The sequence below is a fragment of the Gymnodraco acuticeps genome, unplaced genomic scaffold (assembly GCF_902827175.1).
Source record: "Gymnodraco acuticeps unplaced genomic scaffold, fGymAcu1.1, whole genome shotgun sequence".
NCBI lineage: Eukaryota > Metazoa > Chordata > Actinopteri > Perciformes > Bathydraconidae > Gymnodraco > Gymnodraco acuticeps.
Window position 1 is genome coordinate 1,255,004 of NW_022989913.1, and position 21,568 is coordinate 1,276,571.

Genomic DNA, 21,568 nt, shown 5'->3' on the forward strand with positions numbered 1-21,568 from the left:
CCCTGATCAGCCGTACTGTTCGTTGCTGTTGCCATATATTGTCTTCCTAAGACTCAGTATTTTTGGTATGCTTTGTACTTAACACCTCCTTGACTTTTAATCTCTGTACCTAACAAAGAATTAATAAGGCTCTGCACATTAGACTCATAGGACTTAAGACCACCTTATAACAGAAGATCTGTTTAAATGACTCCTGCCATGTGGACATTGGCCAAAATGTCCAACTTTAAGAGTAATTGTAAGTGTAATATTCCTGATCTAAGGCCATTCATGTGATTGACTTCAGTTCCATTGTAGGACACACACTGTATAACAGTTAAGCTCACCCCAAAGGTACAAATGTTTCACCAAAAAAGTTATTTATAACCCCCATCTTTGTTATGCTATGCCCCCTTCTCAAAGATCTGGAGATCCTTCAGAAAAAGCTAACTAGCTGTGCTGTTCAAACCAGGGAAATCCTTCATTACCTCCTCAGTGTCCTCTAGTGGTGATGCAGAGGCCTTGCAGACTGTAGTTCTTTATCTAGATCTAATACTGTGTGTATTATATTCTTCCAATGAAACTTTTTCTATGTAAATTACACAAACGTATTGTTACAACTTGATGTTAAAATATCTACTCAGTGATTTTTATTTGTATATACATATTCCCTCATTTCCCTGAGATCTAGTGGATGCTTGTTTCAGAAAGGTGAGATCTACAATGTCCTTTTTTTCTGTATTCATACTGTAACTATTTTACAGTTTTGTTTTCATATTTGCTGACATACAGTAGACCTGTAAACCAGCGAGATACTTTTCAAATGTTTGTCTAACCCATAGGTCTAACCCCAGGTCCATTAGGTTGCTTAAATATGTCATCTGCCTTGTCGTCATTATTGTTGTAACATTGTCTATAATGTCCTATAGTCTTAACGACATTCCTGGTAAACCTTTAAATGACACAGTACCAGTGCTAGGAACTGTTGACAAAGTTAATATTTTGGGTCAATTGTGCTCCTCTGTGGTTTTTGGCTTCATCCTGGTAAAAACCTCCTAATCCACAGCCTCCTCACCTTTCCCCTCACCTATTTCATGGTCAAACATAATAATTCCTTCAGGTTTACACTTTTTCTACTCCAGGCTCTTACCCCTGCCTTTGGGACTTCATCAAGAGGTCAATCCAACTTATTTATTTTACACAAATGAGTAGTCCAGCTCACTATTCCTTTCTTGAGGTGTCTTTCAAGGGGAACACTCTACCACCATCTGGTGGCAGGACTGTCAACACGCAGGACAAATATAATTATTAGTGACCCAGTTTCACATGGGCACTGAATATAAATACATATTCAATATTACTTTATGGTACAGCCATTGAGTTCTTTAAACAATGTGGTTTTGGTTTTAACCCAATGCTGCTGTATTTTCAGCATCTCCCAACAGTACTGGCTCTGTCGGGAAATAAATGTGTTTATTCACAAGTCTGGTCATGTTGCGGTATTTCAGTGTGCAAGTAGCGTTATTAATAGAAAACTGCAACAAACCCAAAATGTATTTTATTTCTGCTAAGCAGCCAATGGCGGGAGAAGAATAGGAAACTGTCTGCCCCCAGAGGGTGATGAGTGCAATGCCAGAGAGCGATCCCTCTGTGTAACTGACATGGCCCAGAGCTGAGTGCAGCTGTGAAGAGAGAAGGGAGAGGGAGGGAGGGGTGTAAGCGTTACAGCAGGGAGCAACAGAGAAGGAGGGGAATGTATGTGGAGGAGGGGTTTATCAAGAGTGAGAGAGCTTAAAAGTGATGGGGAGAAAAAGCAAGAGAGAGAAACTGCGTGTGTGTGAAGGAGGAAGATGCTGTTGCCAGGGAACAGCAGTGAAGTAGAAACGTCCATCTTTACCAGCTCGCAGCAGGATAGAAACATGTTACATCGTGGGTGCAAAATATACTGAACGTGAGGAGAAGGAAAACAGCTGATCCGGACTCCCAGCAGCCCCGGGAGAATCCGAGAGAAGGTAGGCAGGTGTGATTACATAACCACCACAACACATACGGGTGACAGCATCACATCAGGATTAGAGCCTGGGGAGGGGGCATTAGTGTTGGTAGAGGGAGGAGGGGGATTCAGCAGAGACTCTCAGAAATGAATGCGAGGAAGAGGAATAGAGAGTGATCATCGTCAGAAGGGCTGAAAGCGAAGGACGAGGATTATCTTTTGTCCAAAAAGCAGCATGGATTCTGACTGAAAAGAGATGAAAACACGGTGTGATGATCCCATTCTGTTAACCGTTCTCCCTACAGGAGGACACGACTTCTCTCTCAGCCTCCATCAAAGGCATCAGTGAACAGCAAGAAACGTCCTGCAGCCCAGATCCTGAGCACGAGTGTCCCACATGCAGATGTAAACAATGATGACCCTCATTCTGCTCAGGCAGATTTAAGGAGGAAGGAAATAAAGAGGAGATTCTGAAAGCAGCTCAGCCGCTCCTAACGGCAAAGAGGAAGTTATCCGTATCACATAATGTGAGTACCCTGACTTTAACCTATTGATTGATTTTCAGTCAGTGACATTTAATATATTTTTTCTGCTACTGTTTGTGAGTCAAATTACTGAGATGGTGTTTCAGATGTAGAATGGATCACAGTCGTGACAGAAAAGCTTTTCTCCTCCCACAAGAACTTGATGGCCCTATAAAAGTAAATTCTCAATCAGCTTCTTTATCTTGATACCTGCCTAATCTTAACAGATTTATTTTATTTCACAACAGTTGTTATATTTACATAATATATGTTTGTCTGTGACACCATTCATTTGGAAAAAGGTGGCCTCATACTTTTTGTGTACCAATCAGGATTTAATCTGCTCAAACCAATGCCGTTCAGTCCTGATGAAGAAGATTAACTCTATTGTCAGGAGTTCAAATTCTTGTTAAATGATATCTAAATATGTTTTATCTCTGATTTCGGCTTATTGGGTCCTACATTTTAAGTGTATTAAAGACATTCTTATTTGATTTCATTTTAAGCTAAATATTCAGGGTTCTCTTGTCTGTAATTTGTAAGGCAAGGCAAGGCAAGGCAAGTTTATTTATATAGCACTTTTCAACACAAGGCAATTCAAAGTGCTTTACAAAAAATGAAAGAGATTAAGAAAATGGCATTTAAAATCAGTCATTAAAAAGAAAAGCTAATAAAATAAACATTAAAAGAAAAAATACATGGATAAAAGTTACAGTGCAGTCTAAGATATGAATAGTTCAATTAAAAGCAGCGACAAAAAGAAAAGTCTTCAGCCTGGATTTAAAAGTAGTCAGAGTTGCAGCGGACCTGCAGGTTTCTGGGAGTTAGTTCCAGATATTTGGAGCATAATAACTGAACAGCTGCTTTACCATGTTTAGTTCTGACTCTGGGGACAGAAAGCTGACCAGTCCCTGAAGACCTGAGAGATCTGGATGGTTCATAATTTAGCAGGAGGTCAGAAATGTATTTTGGGCCTAAACCATTCAGTGCTTTATAAACCAGCAGCAGTATTTAGAAATCTATTCTTTGACACACAGGAAGCCAGTGTAAAGACTTCAGAACTGGAGTGATGTGATCCACTTTCTTAGTGTCAGTGAGGACTCGAGCAGTGGCGTTCTGAATCAGCTGCAGCTTTCTAATAGATGTTTTAGTGAGACCTGTGAAGACACCATTGCAGTAGTCCAGTCTACTGAAGATAAAAGCATGGACAAGTTTTTCCAAATCCTGCTGTGACATTAGTCTTTTAATCCTAGATATATTCTTTAGGTGATAGTAGGCTGATTTAGTAACAGTTTTAATGTGACTGTTGAAACTCAGGTCAGAGTCCATGACTACACCTAGATTTCTGGCTTTATCTGTTGTTTTGAACATTGCACACTGAAGCTCAGCGCTAACTTGTATACGTTCTGCCTTGGCTCCAAAAACCATTACCTCAGTTTTATCTTTGTTTAATTGGAGAAAGTTCTGACACATCCAGTCATTGATTTGTTCAATGCACTTACTCAGTGTTTGAATTGGAGCATAGTCTCCTGGTGAAATTGTTACGTAAATTTGTGTGTCATCTGCATAGCTATGGTAACTTATTTTGTTGTTCTTCATTATCTGAGCCAGTGGTAGCATGTAGATGTTAAAGAGAAGAGGCCCCAAGATGGAGCCTTGAGGAACCCCACATGTCATATTTGTCAACTCAGATGTGTATTTACCTATAGAAACAAAGTTGTTTCTGTCCTTTAAGTAGGATTCAAACCAATTCAGAACTGTTTCCGAAAGTCCCACCCAGTTCTCCAGTCGGTCTAGTAATATGCTGTGGTCAACAGTGTCAAACGCAGCACTGAGATCTAATAATACTAACACTGAAGTTCTGCCACTGTCTGTGTTTAAGTGGATGTCATTAAAGACCTTTACAAGAGCAGTCTCAGTGCTGTGGTTTGGACGAAAAACAAGTTGGGAAAGAACTGAACTTTCCTTTTATCAGTGGCTCTACTGATGCCTATCTCCAAACAGTAGGCCATGTAAATGTTATCATAATGCAGAGGAGGAAGTCATAACGATATGTTCTATTCAAGTGAAAGCTCTACTGCTTCACTTACATTGTTCTTACTGTATGTCAAAGTAAGATAGAAAAATATTGACTAAGTACAGCTTCTTTATCTTGAGTGTGTGAGTTTGTTTGGATAGGCACAACGCAGTGAAAAGCTGAACAAGTTATTGTTTAGGCTGCCCTGCCATCTGGACTCAAATCCCTAACAAACACGTGCTACTGTACCATTACTGTGTGTCCATCAATCAGCAGTTCACTGTATGAGCAGCTGAGCCTTTACGAGAGACATCTGTGTGGACAACACACCACACACACTGACCTGCTGTTTCCGTGTGAAATGTGCACTTCTCAGCTCACACCCCTCTTTCAGTCTTTATTTAGCCGGGAAACTAATCATCTCAGACAGCTTTTTGTTGTTGTGTGAGAACAGAGGAAGTCAGTTTAAAGTGAGATTTAACCAGAAGGATCTTAATAAAAGGGGCTTTCAAGGATTTCCCTATCAAGCTCATATCAAACACTGCAACTTGTTATGGGATAGTACAGTCAGTGTAAACACCTCTCTGTTGTTTAGAGAATCCAGTGACAACACAGCAGCTCCAGCAGCATGTAGCCTGAGGGCCTGAGCCTTTTAGTCCACTCTTTCCAGTATAGGCTCTGATGTGTCTCACTATACTATAGCACATCAGTGCCATCCCAATGGACAAATGGACTGTGTTAACGTCTGCTGCAGTATGAACTCTGACCGGGACTTTTATGTAGGAAGAACACTCCTCCCCCATTGGCACATTCTGACACATAATGTTTACTCATGACTGATCCTTGTATGACATCCTGCAAAATCAGAAACAAACAGTAAAGCTTTACTTCACATACCAAGAAATGGACATGTCGCACTGGAAGGAGGCTTTTCTGCTTTGGTTATGTAAAATATGGAAGTTGAGATGACTACCAACTTGTATGATTCGCTTGTATCTCCCTGAGGTGCTGTATGAGCAATGTGGTGTTTTATTTTGGTCTCCATTCCCCCGTGATGTAGGGAAAGGAAACCCACTGGGACTTATTTTAGCCAATGTTGTATTACAATGGCATTATTGTACAATATTTGCCCATGAGAGATAGCATCAGTGTTTGAAGTATCTTGCTTTTTGGATCTCGCAATTGCTATGTATCATGCTTGTTAGGAAAGGATAACGTTTGTGGTTTTGTAAGGTTGGATTTTGTACACCCATGTTATGTTTTCTAGCTGCAGTCCATACTACTTGATGATAGCTCCTAAAAGCTACAGTACACTGGTATTGTGAATAGGATTGGCCTAGTGTACTTTTTTGTATTGTAGTGTATTGCTTTGAACCAAAAGAAACCTCAATTATGCCCACAATGAAATTGGATAGTTTCTTTCATTCAACCCTCCCTGCATAGTCAACATCCAGGTCTTTGCATCTCCACACCTTCAGTTTGTAACTCTGTCTGTCTGTCGCAAGCTTGTCTCAATTATAATTCTCAAACCAAAATTCATAATCCTGCTTTAATCATCAGGGTTGCGTAAAATGGGTGGAGTTCCCCTTTAACGCAGCAACACTCTTTAACTATTGGTTTCCTACTGAATAAGTCTGTTTCATTTGTTTTTCAACCACAGTGAGCTGAAGCCCGTCCTCCTTTGCAGAGGATGGGTACAGCAGAAGCCACTCTACGCATGGACAGCATGGAGGTCAAGGACGAGTGGCAGGATGAAGACTTCCCCAGGTGTGTGTGTGTGTGTGTGTGTGTGTGTGTGTGTGTGTGTGTGTGTGTGTGTGTGTGTGTGTGTGTGTGTGTGTGTGTGTGTGTGTGTGTGTGTGTGTGTGTGTGTGTGTGTGTGTGTGTGTGTGTGTGTGTGTGTGTGTGTGTGTGTGTGTGTGTGTGTGTGTGTGTGTGTGTGTGTGTGTGTGTGTGTGTGTGTGTGTGTGTGTGTGTGTGTGTGTGTGTGTGTGTGTGTGTGTGTGTGTGTGTGTGTGTGTGTGTGTGTGTGTGTGTGTGTGTGTGTGTGTGTGTGTGTGTGTGTGTGTGTGTGTGTGTGTGTGTGTGTGTGTGTGTGTGTGTGTGTGTGTGTGTGTGTGTGTTTTTGTGCACAGGCTTTGACAAACAGGCCCAGCTATGATGCAGAGTTACTGGTGTGTGTTTAATGGTGAAAGGCACCAGGTGTGTTCTTTCCTTGATGTAGCCGTTATCTGTTATGTGATTATGATGCGTCAAACAATGGTGAACAAACTAGAAACTAGCACAGAGGGAAAAAAGGACAAATTAAACACGTCACTGTGTCCAGCAATGGAAAAAAAAGCCAAGCAACCACTGTTTAACTGGCAAGCCCCATTTCTACAGCTGAGGAAATGTGGTTATGAAATAGAAGTAGGGGAAAGGACATCCAGTGTATTCACAAACATATTTATACATAGTTTATCAGATGATTTGGTATTTATTTGATAGGTTTCTGTAAGAAGTTGTCTTAGTATTATAAAAATAGAATAATATAACAATGGTATCCTGGTAGCTCAGTTTGTGAAAGCTTATACGATACTAATGATGTCATTGGAAATGAGAAGAGGAATAATAAGTGTGTATAACAATACATGTGTTGCAGTTTAAACGTAAGAGCAACATTTTACAACGATCTTAAAGGGCTTTTCCAATGCAAAATGTTCTACTTCCCACTGTCTTATCCACTCTTGAATGTCTGTTGATGCTGTAAACGTACCTCTACAAAGCTACAACACACAGCGACAACTTAATAACAGCAATTATGCCAAAAGGTCCATCAACTCGCCTGTACTTGTGCTGTTTTAGGGCGTTGCATGCACGTCTGTGTTAATGTCTGTGTCTTTCTCTCTGTGTGTCTCTGTGTGTTGGTGTGTGTACGAGGGCTATCTACTGTAATCTAGCCCTCTTGTGCCCCAGCTATCTTATTATAATGTCGAAGGGGGAGTTGGTAATTACAGATGTTGCTTTCTCACACAACACATATTGATTCCCGTACACACCATTGTTAATGAACAATAGCGCCACTCCAAAAACAAAAGAGAAGAGGGAGGAATTGCTAGGAACGATTTCTCATGCTTTATAAATCATTTCAGGTTTTTATTAAACATGTAGCAAATAATTTAATGTAAATGTTAAATGTTGATGCTTATAGCTAGCAATTTAAAAAAAACATCAGGACAGTTGTTAACTACATAAGAGAAAAACAAAAGGCCAAAGCTCAAATATATTTCATAAATATGTCATTTTATTTTGTATTTATAGAGTTTCCATATCATTGTATTTTTGTTGATTGTTCATACCTTTCCCTGCAGGCCACTACCAGAGGATGGAGATGGCCTCACTGACAACAGAACCAGTAAGTGGAGTAAATACACATCATTCACTAAACATATATATATTTTTTAAAGATGTACTGTGCCTAAACTTTTATGGCCCGTCTGTCCAGATCATCCCACCACTCTAAATGTGGGCGAGACCATGGCTCAGCGTAAGCGCCGCACGCTGGTCGCCCCCGACATGAACCTGTCCCTGGATCAGAGCGAGGGCTCCGTGCTCTCTGATGAGTTTCTGGAAACACCCGACGACCTGGACATCAACGTAGACGACATGGAGACTCCTGATGAGACGGACTCGCTCGAGTTCATCAACAACGGCAACGAGCTGGAGTGGGAAGGTCGGACAGGAATTATAGAAAATTGACAAGTTAACATGATCACCATTGAGGAAGTAAAACATATTTTTTAAGGTCAAGGGATGCATGCTGGCGAAGTAAGGTTAAACAATCAAACCTTTGTCTTCACCTTGTGTCCAGATGACACTCCTGTGGCCACTGCAAAGCGTCTTCCAGGGGAAAGTGACGAGGAGAGAGACTCATCTGGCCGCCTGTGGCGAACAGTGATCATCGGTGATCAGGAGCAGCGGATTGACATGCAGGTCATCAGACCGTACCTGAGGGTAGTCACACATGGAGGTGAGTTAAATACGGAGTGCTTGTATTATTTTAATAATATCTAAGTGTTTGTTTGAATGTGTGCGCTATTGGTTTTGAAAGAACAATACTAAAAGGATATATTTGGCATGTTTTACCCTTGTTTTTGTATTGTTTAAAGACCTCCATGATAATGTCATACTCTGCCAATACAACAGCCATGATAATGAACGTCTATCTATCCTCTCAGGATATTATGGAGAGGGTCTGAATGCCATCATCGTGTTTGCAGCCTGCAACCTTCCTGACAGCGGCTGTGAGGACTACGCGTACATCATGGAGAATCTCTTCCTGTAAGATCCATTCTGGTCTCGTAGGGGACTTCCTCATTAGCATTAGCATTAGCATACTGTGTTCTGAGCCTTTTGAAAGCATCGTTCTTCTACTTTATTCTCTTTGTTACTGTATAGTTGATCAAAGGATAGGACTGGAGAAAATGTCTCTAGGGAATATGCAAATATTTAAGATCGTTATAAAGATCAGAAGCTAGAAATGAAAGATGAAGACTTGTTTTGGCTTAAAAAAACGCTACTCTGTGAACATTGGAATTATTTCAGGTAAAGTTTTTTCAATTCCAGACGTTAATGCACAGTTTGAGTCGGATCTGAGTGGTTTGCTCTGCCCTCAGGTACGTTGTGAGCAGCCTGGAGCTGCTGGTGGCAGAAGATTACATGATCATTTACCTGAACGGAGCCACTCCTCGCAGGAAGATGCCGGGCATCGGCTGGCTGAAGAGATGCTACCAGATGATTGACAGGAAGTAAGAGAACAAAACTATATTTAAAAAAACAGAATCCTTGCTTTTTAAAGCACTTCCACATAAAGCATACGACTGGATAAATGAGAATTATTAGTTATTGAAAACTGACTTTTGAATATAGTTTGCTGTTGTTAAACGCCGCTCCCATATACTTCAATTTATAAACATTTCTAAATGTTTGGATTATTTATTCACCGTGAAGGCATTGTTTTATAAATGTTCTTCACAAATGTAAGGTGACGCAGCTTGATTAAGAGATTGACATACAAGGGATCATTTTGAGAAAGCTTCATAAAAATGTGAATTTCTCTTTCAGACTGAGAAAGAATCTGAAATGTCTCATCATCGCTCACCCAACGTGGTTCATCCGGACCGTCCTGGCCATCTCCAGACCTTTCATCAGGTGAGGACACAGTCTCTGTGTTTGGTAGTTCATCCTGCTTTCCTCTGAGTTATATATTGTCTCTTTTCTAAACAAAAGAAAGAAACACAAAGAAGATAAATTAGAGTCATGACATAATCCATTTGTTTTTAAATTCAAACAATTAGAGAACTAAAAGAGTAAGAGTTATGCTTACTCGCCTTGGATGGCATTGATACAAGTAAATATTGAAATTGGATCATTGTGACAGTTATTGCATGTTGTTGATTTTATTTCTGCAGCGTGAAGTTCATGGATAAAATCCGCTACGTTCACACCCTGGAGGAGCTCAGTCAGATCATCCCCATGGAGCACGTGCAGATCCCTGAGTGTGTGCTGCAGTGAGTACTCTGAGCCAGCAAGGGTCACTGCTGACACACTAAACATGGCTGCCACGGGTTGTGTTATGCCTGCATGCTTTCAGTAATAATACCTACTGCTCACAGAACAGTGATGGACCTACATCTGAGCAAAGCTGTATTGAATTCACTAATATTTAGTTTGTGTAATGCATTTATGTTATTGTTCTTAAATGGTAAATTGGTAGATAAGATATTGTCTGCAGAGTAAATGCTGACTTAGAGCAGTACACATGTTATGTTGCAAACATCAGGTGTCGACAGGATTTGAGTAAAAACTCATATTCATATTGCTGTTTTTTAACAAACTATAGGTGGGTTAACTTTAGTTTAATCGGAGGCTTTGCAATACAGTGCAAAGTTAAACAAAGTAAACTTGTGATTTTCAAAAGCACACTGCTATGGAATTTTAGCTTCTTAGCATGTTGACATTTCTATTCTGATTTCTCAAAGGTATGATGATGAGAAGTTACGATCACAAAGTGAAAGGTGAGCATTACATTGTCACGTGATTCTGTTAAAAAGAGTTTTGATGCATTTCTTATTTTTCCTGTATATAAGTAGTATCATTAATAATTGCCTGTCTTACTTACAGACTTGAGCAAGAGCAGCAGCCGACAAAACCAACACTAGCTAAAGAAAGGTGACCTCATTTTGCAGTACATACTGTGCAGTGCAGTGCCATATGGAAACTGATAAAGTGAACATGTTTTACTTCTGTGTTCATTTATTATTTTATGTATCATGTCACCTACATAAATTGCAACTTTATTTGAGTAAGATAAGATCCTAGAATGAGACAGCTACCATCATGCGAAAATACGATGTATAAGCCTACAAAATCAAACTGTGTTTATTCTCTATATATCAAGTGAAAGCCACTTCCTCGAAACACAGATTGGCAACAGAAAAGCAACCTAATATGGGCTGGATCACCTAAATATATATAAATGTACTCATGGCTTTGCTTTAATCTGTTATTTCCAGGCCAAAGTCAATGATATCTGAGGTTGGCCGTGACATCTGACATTAAGGTAAGCGCTCTCGTTGACATAACTGCCTTTCCAACCTGCTCCAGCCAGGCTGGTTTGTAATGTCAGCCCGCTGTAACTAATCTCTGGGAAATGTTCTCGCAGACACGCATGCTTATGAGCCGAAAAGAGACATGATATAGTAAATCACAGAAAAGCTGGATGATAGCCTGTGTGGAGTTTTGGTTCACTGAATAAAGGTCTTAAGGTTCAGCTGTCAGATCAGGGAAACCAGGAACTTACAGTATCGTACCGAGTCAAGAGAGCCCACCAGCAGAAATTATTAGATTACTAAAACCCTCTCTTCAAAAGATGAACAGCTTATTTAATTTTTCAGTCACGTATAAAACAAGATTTATGTTTTTTTTGTCGAACAGTATTGTCAATTACATTATTTGTGATTTTGCACTGTTGGTCATGTTGGTAAAAAAAGGGCATTTTTTACTGTTTCTTTGAGTTATCTGAATTGTTTGCAGTGTTGTGTGCGCAAGCAGAAAATAGATGGCTAGCTCCAGGAGGAAGCTGAAGCATGCACATGTTTCTTGCACAAGGATCCCCTTCATGTTTTGAAAATGCTAAACGGTATTGCTTGCACATAAATAATCATTTGTAATAATACAATAAACAACCATGTCCTTCTCCGAGAGCACTAGACCAGAATAATAATGCTGTTTAATTAATGTCGATCATCAAGTGCAGATAATTCTTCTGCCAAGTCATCTTTAGTTCTATAAATTGAGACTTCTAGTGAATCCAAGAAGTGTTAGATGATCCTCTAACATCATATTCCCCTTCGTACCCATGTTACATAAAGCACAGCTGCTGATCTCTTTAAGCATGCACACAACCAATCAATCCTATTTTTAATGGCCTGTACAACAGGTCCGGCAAATTGATCTTCAGCGCACTGCCAGTCCTGAAATTGGGGGAAATACCCGCCGCAGCAGGTTCTGGGTGGGTTAGGCTGGGTGTTGGGGGTTATTTTAGAACCCCCCCCCCCCCCCTGCTGTGCTGTCCTGCTGACTGTCCACACAGCCTTTCCATATATCAAAGCAGCTATCAGACATGGGACTGGCTGATATCTCAGGAATGGACACCATCTCCAAACTAAATACCAGGGGAGGAAGCAGAGGAAAAATATATAGGCAACATGTCAAGACTGATTTAGTTTAGATGTAGTGCATGCTTACTGACACACTGCCACAACAAGGATTATATAGGAAATGTTTTATTAAGAGATACATACATGTCAATAGATGTCTTTGAGACTGTCGGGTTATGGAAGAAGCAAAAATAATGAAATTGTGTTTATTTGTATTACAGAGCTTTAAAAGGAAGAACCAATGGGGGACATTCACTCATAACATGGGAGCACGCCCATACCAACGTTTTTAAATCTCCTGACTGGATTCATTAGATACAAGACAATCATTTCTCAAACTATTATTTTCCATGACATGCTTGCTTCTAAATAAAAACGAATTTAATCCAAAGCATAACAAGCTAAATCAAAAAAGGCATCTGCTCCCTGCATGTCAAGTGGAGTTTAATTCAAAGCATGAATAACTTTATAAATGAAAAATTACTCAAGCATCTTCCAACAAGGCATGAAATATAGTTTCTAAGTGTAAATACTTGTGTATATATTTTTGAGAAAGGTGCTTGCACAGATGTGCACACATGTTTTGTTTATTGATATGAGTGGAATGGGTATTGTTTGGTTCAATGGCCGTTAATTGGAAAATAATGTGCAATGCTGTTGTTCTTCTCAGACCTCCAGTACTCTAGATGTTACTGATGCAAACATGTGTTACAGTCTTCACGTTTCCCAGCATGCTTGTTTATTTCCTTCTGTCTCATTTGTTTCTGTCAGTTTTAAAGTCACTCGCCATTATGTTTCAAAGATACTTTTACCAAATGGAAAATATACATTGTTACAGATAAAAAAGATATATTTAAAAGAGAGATAGTTTAATTAAAAAAGTGTTATTTATGAAAATGTGCCATTTACTGTTTGTAAAAAAATAAATGAACTAAAAAAAGCTTTTTTATTCATGCTATACCTCTTAAACTTAACCTTGACTTCTGATACAGGACATGTACATTATCGCTTATATTTCCATCTTTTTATTGCCTCTAAATATATTTCAGGTTGATCCAGGCAGTCATGAGGGTCTCGATGTTCTTTGTGTGACCTGAAAGTCCTTTGTTGCTCTGTTTAGGGGTCATTTGGGCAATCTGAGGTGACCCTTCGTTACGAGTAAGGTATTATAACAATACATAATCCCTTATAAACAATACGATATAAACAAATTCAGATATTAAAACAATGAACAATTCTTTACAGAACATGTGTTTGTTGTCAGAACATTTGTTTGTTTGCTAAATTAGCAATGTCAATAATTTGACAGCATCCCTGTGGGCATACTCTTAGAAAGTTATTTTAAACTGAATAGGGAATATTGTGTGTCTTCCGGGTCATAAAGGGAAAGTATGCAGCACATGCTTCACGGGTCTGGTTCGTGCCCTACAGAATGGTACAGTCTGAACGGGACACTTTTATAATTCCAAATTCTCAGAAATCATTTTCCAAGAATTTAAAATGTTCAGTTCACTAACATCACCCAACAAAACCACATCAAGGCTGCAAATCACTTTGATATGAGAGAAATATTATGGTCACATGGTGTCAACAGACCCTCCCTGTGAGTGTCATGGCGGTGAAACGTCAACTCTGAACATGAAACCATGTGCTCTGTTATCTGGGACTCAAAGTTCACCTCTCACACACTTATTACTGAGATAGGAGTTTAAAAACATTATTGCACAGACACAATAGTGACACGAGATTGCACACAGCCGGAGGTGTGCAAAGGGATTATAAGACGGATCTGTTTTATCAGACTTGACTCGAGACATTAATTTGAGGACATTAACTCGAGACACTGCGGTCACATGGCGGTCGGCCATGCACTCCAGCTGGTTGCATCATAAGTATGCGTGACGCTGCAGGCAGACACACAATAGCCGACTAAATATAGCTCTGGTGGTTTTCACCCAACCGGTGCTGTCTAAACATGGAACACCTTCCTCAAAAAACACAAATATCAAGGTTTCTCTCTTAGCTGTCATACAGATGTCTCAGTGAGAGGATTTTACTTATACTCTGACATATAACGGTGAATTGTATTGGATGTAGAATTTGCTTCCTTGTGAACTTGTTTGCTTACAAACAGTACAAATCACTTGAGGGGATGCTTCTGCTTTTACACTAGTTGTATCGTAGATACAGTCAGTCATGTATTTACTTGACATTTTTAGTTTGATATGAATAATATCCATCACATGAACACAGGCTTTATTATTCAAATACTGCCCTCAATATATTTTGAAACAGTGACAAATGAAGAAGTGAGACTATAGTTCTGGTGTCGCCCTAAATTAATGGTGACAACTTTAAGCAAACTTTATTCTATTTTCAACTGAGATTTTTTGCATTACTTTATATTTAAAGTCTTTGAATTGATATCGAGTGATTAGTTTAGTTTAAAAGTCAAATGTATCTCAAATAAATTAATATTTGACAAGCTCTAAACTATCAATCACCGGTAGCTTTTGGTCTGAGACTACACATGTGCGTGTCTTTACTGTGTATCTATATGTTCTCCGACCCCTGCAGCAGGTGGAATATTTGGGATCTACTTTCATGCAACTGTGAGGGTCCCACTGTAACCCCCCCTGGTGCTGCATGGCTGCTTATAGGCTGCAGGAAAAGGAGGTCTATTGGTCAGGGAGGCTGTGACGCTGCAGCTGAATCCTTTATATGTCCGGCAGTGAGATTGTCTATCAATGAAGTAGTAAAAGGGGGGAACGTCTGTGACTGAGAAGGAAAAGGTTTTCACAAGAAGCTTTTCATAGTCTGTTTGCTTTGGGTGGGTTCCCTTCTTTTATTTACTGAATTCCAGAGGTGACCAATAAACAAACAAAGCCAAAATGAAGTTCATCATCGGCATTGGAGGGTAAGTCTTCATTCATTTATTTACCTACTACTGCTTGTCTATTGTTGAAACTTAGAAGATAATTCACATCTGTGTTTAATCCAATTATTTTACATTTTCAGAGTGACCAACGGTGGCAAGACCACTTTAACAAATAGACTACTAAAGACATTACCCAACTGTTGTGTGGTGCACCAGGATGACTTTTTCAAGGTAAGCCGAATTAAACTCCTTTAAGTCATTTTGTGTTTAGTGTAAAGCTAAAGCAACTATTGTAATATTGTTGAGTTAATGCAATAATTACATGTGATAGATTGAATTTGTCATTTTACCCTGAGTTTATTTTATGCTCAGAAAAAAACAAAAAAACTCCAATGTGACTTACAGTAGTCCTGTCATCACAATAGCCTGGTGTTACATCTGGCTGATTGTCTCCTGGACAGCCAATGAAAGGGCTGAGCGTCCCCACTTAAAGTCAGACTTTGTCCAATCAAGTTCTACAACCAGTTTTTTGCATAATTATTAAACTCAAGATTTTAAATTAACCCCATATATATTTCAGTGCTACATTCAGGACCCCTAAAGGCTGATTGACCATCAATCACCAATTTCATATAAGATTTTAAAAGATAATTAATGGCATGCTCCCGCTTATATCACGTATTTCTTCTATAGCAATACATAAAAATCGCACATGTTAAATCCAAAAACGCCTTCAGATTTATTCTTATAAGTAAAATAGCCTGAAACACTTTGCTTAAGTAGCTAGCTAACGTTATTGTAAATGTAAGGTCACAGCAAGCGTTTCGACCCTTCTGCAAAGTTTTAAAAGATTTTAAGAATGCTGTGTCCGAAGGTATTGAAACCAACATATTGCAAACGCAACACTGAAAGCTATTTTCAACCGCACCAAAAATGGTCCCTTAGTGCTACTTTTGGTGGAGACGAGTCCTTGCCCTGTCCTGTCCAGGTGTGATCAGCTCCGACTGCTTACTAGGTTGCAGCAATGTTTTATTGGTGACTGTTATTTCAGAAACCCGATCAAATAGAAGTCGGCGACGACGGCTTTAGACAGTGGGATGGTAAGAACGGATTTTGCGTAGGAAAACCATGCAGTAATGTACTTTTTCTTTCCTGCACATTTCTTACAATTTGGTAACCGTAAACTTTGTGAATGCCTCAAACATTCACTATCTTTGACCGATGTGTGTAACAGCACATTGGTGAAGAGCGTAGTTTCCTTGTGTGGTGAAGCCTGTTCTTTTCTCTCCTCTCTTTGTTCAGTGATCAACGCCATCGACATGGAGGCTATGGTTAGCACCGTGAAAGGCTGGCAGGAAAACCCCGTCAAGTTTGCCCTCTCCCACGGCGTCAGCATGTCACCTGAATCCACCACAGAGGAGGGGATCCATATCCTCATTGTGGAGGGGTTCCTCATCTACAACTACAAGTGAGTTGCAAGCCATCTTAATCAGTTTTCCACTCAAGTCTTGACCTTGATTAGCTGTTCACTAACCTGAGCCTCGCTTTCCCCTCAGGCCTCTAATTGACATCTACGACAAATGTTTCTACATTTCCATTCCTTATGAGGAGTGCAAAAAGAGGAGAAGGTAACACGTCAACACCGCAACGTTGACAGATTCTACTTGAGTATTGGACAGGCTATAACATGACTTGATTGGTTATCTATCTGCAGTACAAGGACATACACCCTCCCCGACCCCCCCGGCCTGTTCGACGGCCACGTCTGGCCCATGTACTTGAGACACAGGAAAGAAATGGAGGACAACTGTGAAAGAATAGGTATGCCGAAACTGAAATCTGAAATAACAAATCAACGCCCTTTAATGTTCCTACTTTACTTGTACTCCATATTGACGTCCCTAATGACAAAATAGCTTTATCTGCTACCTTTTGACAAAAAATTCATTTCTAATGTATATTTTTCTGTACAGCGTATCTCGATGGAATGACATCAAAGGACGATATCTACAACAAAGTATATGAAAGTTTTCAGAACGGCCTGCTGAACAACTTATAGGTACATTTAAAATATAATCTTTAATATTTTCACCAACAGTGTGACAGTGACAGTGTTATTAACCCTCTCCTTTCTCTCTCTCTCTCTCTACAGCAGGACGAGGATAACAGTGGAGCTGTGTATAGACTTGTAAATATAACTTTGAGCACATGTGTAACAGCAGTGTGTAGTTCTAGCCTGATTTGTAAATAGTTAATCCTGTTATTAAGCACCATGTTTTTATGGTCTTGTGTAACTTTTTTCTAAAGATAATTCACATCTGGACGGCCCAGTGTTTAACATCAGGGACGGATCACAACACTGATCTGTATGTGAACCTATAAAATACCCACTGGAAGGAAGGATTTGTGTCTCGTAACTGAATGAAACGACTGAATCCGATTTGTGTTTCCTGTTTTCATTTCAAATGCACAAACACACACACACACACACACACACACACACACACACACACACACACACACACACACACACACACACACACACACACACACACACACACACACAGACACACACACACGAGTCACAGACCTCACATCACAAACATGTGTGTGATAATGATTGAAAACATCCTGTGGCTCATAAAGGACACCTCTTATCACCCAGATTAGATTAGAGTTGCATTAAAAGTGTCCTGCTAGCCGAATCACACAGATTGTATTCCTGAAACACACAATGGCTGAGCTATTGCAGTGTACAGGAAGGAGGAACAATTTAAAAATATTGGTTAACTTATTTAATCTCTTCTTTTTAGACAGATAAATATATATATTTATATATATATATATATATATGTGAAAAGGCTATTTGAGCATCTATGACTGAAACAAAAACTAAACAACCAGGAGCTTTTCGAGTAGTCAAAACCGCTGACACAAGCAACACAAATTAGTGTTTTATTCGCCTATATTTATCAACGGTGCTACATTTTAGTTATCCACTAAATTGCCTTGAGATGGATGTATGATGACACACCCTTCCCATGTATGAGGACATTTTCTTCTCTTTTAAGTGGCATCAATTACTTTGATAATATCATTGTTTTACCAATGTTGAATTGGAAAGTGACATATTTGAACGTTACTGGGGGAGTTTTGTGGCTAACATATACATTTCTCCCACAATTTCTAGACTCAAAACTATCATTGAATCATGGTGTAATGTAAAAGGTTAAAGAGCATGTAAACTGATCACCTCCATAGCACTAAATGAAAAATATCTGATTATATTTCTGTAAACGTTGTTAAGGGAATTCTCTTTTCACATCACAGAAAGGTCAGAGCCACAGAGTGCTTTGATAAAGCTTCCCTTCTGTGTTAACAACACATCCATTAACATGAAGTAACCTTTCTCTTTTCTAGCCTGTAGCATCTCATAATAGAAAGAAATATTTTGGTTTTGTCCTCTCAGTAAATGTTATTTTTTGTAAATAAGTAACTGCATTACTGGCCTCAACTTAATCAACACATGGGGTGAAAGTGCTTTTGCTTTTACCGGGAATGTCCAAACATCTCTGAAAGATAAAATGTTCTTTCTAAAGTCACACACATCGCTCTTACCCTCAGCCAACACTGTCTGCACAGAAATGAGGGGAGACACGGCCATAAACTCTCCCTTTTATTGATACTTTAATATCAAAAGCCAGTTAATGATAGGGTCACCTTGAGGGTTGTTTGTCATATCTGCGGCTTGAGTCATAAGACAATGACTGGCAGTGACGACCAAGACAACAAGGGATTTAAAGTCCGAGCGTGTATAAATCTTTAGTGTAATTTAGGCTTTTCCAGAATATGTCTTTCTTGTGAGTGAGAACACTGCACAGTGCTCTGGCAGAGCCTCCGAGGGTGTGTTCGGGGTCTTGTGATACGTTTCTGGGAGTCTTTACATGCCAGCAGTGGGCCTGGAGCAGATCTGCTCTGTCAGTTTATATTTAGGCTTAGCGTCTGTGGTGTCAGGGGAATATTTGTAATGAGTGTACAGCCAATTGCAGTTTGCCACACACTCACCCCACATTTCACCGCCTGCTCTGACTCAGGGGCCGGGCCCCGGTAACATGAGAACCTCATGCTCTCACGTCACCTGACGCCATGGCAACCTCGAAAGTTCAGCCGTGGCGTCCATATTTAGGCGGCGAGGCCGCAGACACAGGAGATGAGCGGCTGTCACATGCTGTGCAGAGACCCTGTGTGAGTAAGTGAAGACCCCAAGGCATGTGAACAGTTGTGGTAATGCCACTGAAGGAATGACAGGAATATTTATGTCTACCTCGCTGTGACTAAATATGTGAACAACTGAAATCCCCCTATTTAGCACATATAAGCCCTATATAAACATTACTTAAATGTTTTACACACTCTAATGTAGCTGTTAGCAGGTGTGTAGTTATGTTCTGGTTATATACATCCATAATCTTAATTTTTCATTCAAGGAACATGTAATATTATGCATTATTTATTTATTTATTTGATTGTCAAAATGTTTTTTATTAAGCTTACTCTTCTCCCCCTATGCTTTTCACCTACATTTCTCACCATACTCACTCTATATATACTTTATGGCTGCCCATAGGAAGATTTGTTGACAAATAAATACTTATAGCCGCTTGCTACCACATTAAAGTATGTTATGACCCATCTAAGTTTATATACTGCTCATGTTAGGTAGAGATACAGTGACAGGTGGGCCCCATGTTCCTTATTGAGTCCTTTTTCAAAAGGTCACAAAGTTGTGATTATGTAACTGGCTCTCGGTCCTGATTGGTCTGCACTGACCTAAAACCCACACCAGAGAAATAAATGACATGCATGCTGCCAGCAGAGGAGGGAGGACACAACAAGCAAAAGCTCAACTACAGCCTAGAAAAACATTTTCTTTTGCACTGGAAGAAGAAAAACGCCCCGATATTCAAATCTGAAGTAGTCAACTCACCTTGAAAATGTGAAGTTTAGCTGAGAGATATACTTCCACTTTTATGTGGAGTCCAAACATTTTGCTCATTATTTGCCAATTAATATTAACTCTCTTAGTGAACGTTGCAACAAATCCTCAGAATTATTTGAACTAAATCTCACAAATATTAGTCTTTAGGAACTACAAATAGTTTTATTGGGTTTCTGCCAATTGAAAAAAGTATTTAGGATAAGTCTGACCTAATATAAAATATATATATATATTTTTTTTTTTATTGACTGTGGATTGGACCAAGTAATACAAACTAAACATATAGTTTATCCTGTCCACATCTAAAAGAAAAATACATACAAACATTGACTCTGTGTCTGCACAGATATTTGGTTACAAACACATTTGTAAAAAGTGTTGAAACAGAAGTATCCTGCAGTCACGCACAGTAAAGCTTAAGGGGCAAGATGACCTCTTAACATCAGCAGGTATTAACATGTCAATCTGGGTAAAGGGTCTAATGGCGGGACGGTTTTTAATAGCTCACATATAAAACATCAGTTTGTCACGTGTAGATCAACCAAAACGTGAAGACAGATAGAGCAGCGTGAGGCTTAGAGCTGAAACGTGAGGAGAGCTGACCGCGCTGATTTAGGTGAATGTTAATTAACTTTAAGCAACACGCGTGTGACAAGAAACCTGATGATTCATCATTTATTAGACACTTCTATTTTAACTCGGGTTAGAAAGAAACAAAGAAAGAAAACACTAAATCCGTTTTATTTAAAAACTCACTTTCAGGAGTAGCTACCATAAAGGGACAACAGTATAATAATGTTTATGTTTTTTCACACATTTGTTCAGCATCTCACCTGCATTGTCTCCCATGATCTGTGGTAAACCCTCGGGCTTTATCATTTAGTTGCAAACTCCTCAGACTGGCAGTGTGAGGCCTTCAGTGGAAGTAAACAGGTGTATTCCTTGTGTGGATGTTTTCTCGTGGTAAAACCATTTTAAGACCATCATCTTCGTTTAATCTCACAAGAAGCAAAGCTGTGAGCCTTGGATACCTAGATTCATGGGATAAGATATATTCAAAGCGTAAAAAGAATTAGTGTCTCGCTCTGGGAAAGATCTGCTGCTGCTGCTGCTGCTGCTGCTGTGTACCATGAAAACAACCAAAAACTTTATTTTATGTACAAGCAACCCTATAGCTCACAGTAAAGATTAGTTTTTTGTGGCAACATTTGTTGTGATTTGTTTACTTTCAGGTCAGACACACAAGAAAGACTAAATTTAACATTAATACTTACTGGCTAAACTTTGTGGGTTACATGTCCTGCTCGGGAAGTCTTGTGCCAAACCAGTGCCGAGGATCTGTGGCTCTTATAAATCTGGAGTGCTGCACTTTGGAGCAGGCAGGGGGAGGTGTCTTTGACTAAGAATAGAAAAGCATGCAGGCTCAACGTCCTGATGCCCTATTTGGATGAGGAAACACACACCACGGCACAGCAGGA

The 21,568-nt window shown here is 39.6% G+C and overlaps 2 protein-coding genes and 1 long non-coding RNA gene across 8 annotated transcripts; 2 read left to right on the plus strand and 1 right to left on the minus strand.

Annotated features, from left to right (window-relative positions):
* Positions 1-1,727: 1,727 nt before the first annotated feature.
* Positions 1,728-13,121, plus strand: atcayb (ATCAY kinesin light chain interacting caytaxin b). Of its 3 annotated transcripts, none has more exons than XM_034208718.1 (14): positions 1,728-1,991; positions 2,278-2,499; positions 6,174-6,280; positions 7,864-7,907; positions 7,998-8,225; positions 8,364-8,522; positions 8,731-8,833; positions 9,169-9,300; positions 9,617-9,703; positions 9,964-10,062; positions 10,534-10,569; positions 10,676-10,723; positions 11,068-11,114; positions 12,435-13,121. In XM_034208718.1, exons 3-13 carry the CDS (start codon positions 6,204-6,206, stop codon positions 11,105-11,107), a joined length of 1,053 nt encoding a protein of 350 aa, XP_034064609.1. In that variant the 5' UTR covers positions 1,728-1,991; positions 2,278-2,499; positions 6,174-6,203; the 3' UTR covers positions 11,108-11,114; positions 12,435-13,121. The 3 variants fall into 3 exon arrangements, with proteins under 3 accessions (XP_034064609.1, XP_034064621.1, XP_034064615.1); XM_034208730.1 differs by lacking the exon at positions 12,435-13,121 and adding an exon at positions 11,588-12,405; XM_034208724.1 differs by lacking the exon at positions 1,728-1,991 and having other exon boundaries at positions 2,088-2,499.
* Positions 7,950-21,462, minus strand: LOC117541694. Of its 4 annotated transcripts, XR_004568336.1 has the most exons (6): positions 21,365-21,462; positions 20,924-21,121; positions 9,654-9,770; positions 9,224-9,279; positions 8,353-8,500; positions 7,950-8,212 (listed from the first exon to the last, which is right to left on the minus strand). It is a non-coding gene; the product is annotated as an uncharacterized LOC117541694 (long non-coding RNA). The 4 variants fall into 4 exon arrangements; XR_004568338.1 differs by having other exon boundaries at positions 8,341-8,500; positions 20,924-21,456; XR_004568337.1 differs by lacking the exon at positions 20,924-21,121 and having other exon boundaries at positions 21,365-21,453.
* On the plus strand, positions 14,979-17,494 carry LOC117541604 (nicotinamide riboside kinase 2-like). The gene is made up of 8 exons (XM_034208820.1): positions 14,979-15,130; positions 15,232-15,322; positions 16,143-16,191; positions 16,394-16,559; positions 16,648-16,719; positions 16,806-16,912; positions 17,065-17,150; positions 17,244-17,494. Exons 1-7 carry the CDS (start codon positions 15,105-15,107, stop codon positions 17,148-17,150), a joined length of 597 nt encoding a protein of 198 aa, XP_034064711.1. The 5' UTR covers positions 14,979-15,104; the 3' UTR covers positions 17,244-17,494.
* Positions 21,463-21,568: the final 106 nt, after the last annotated feature.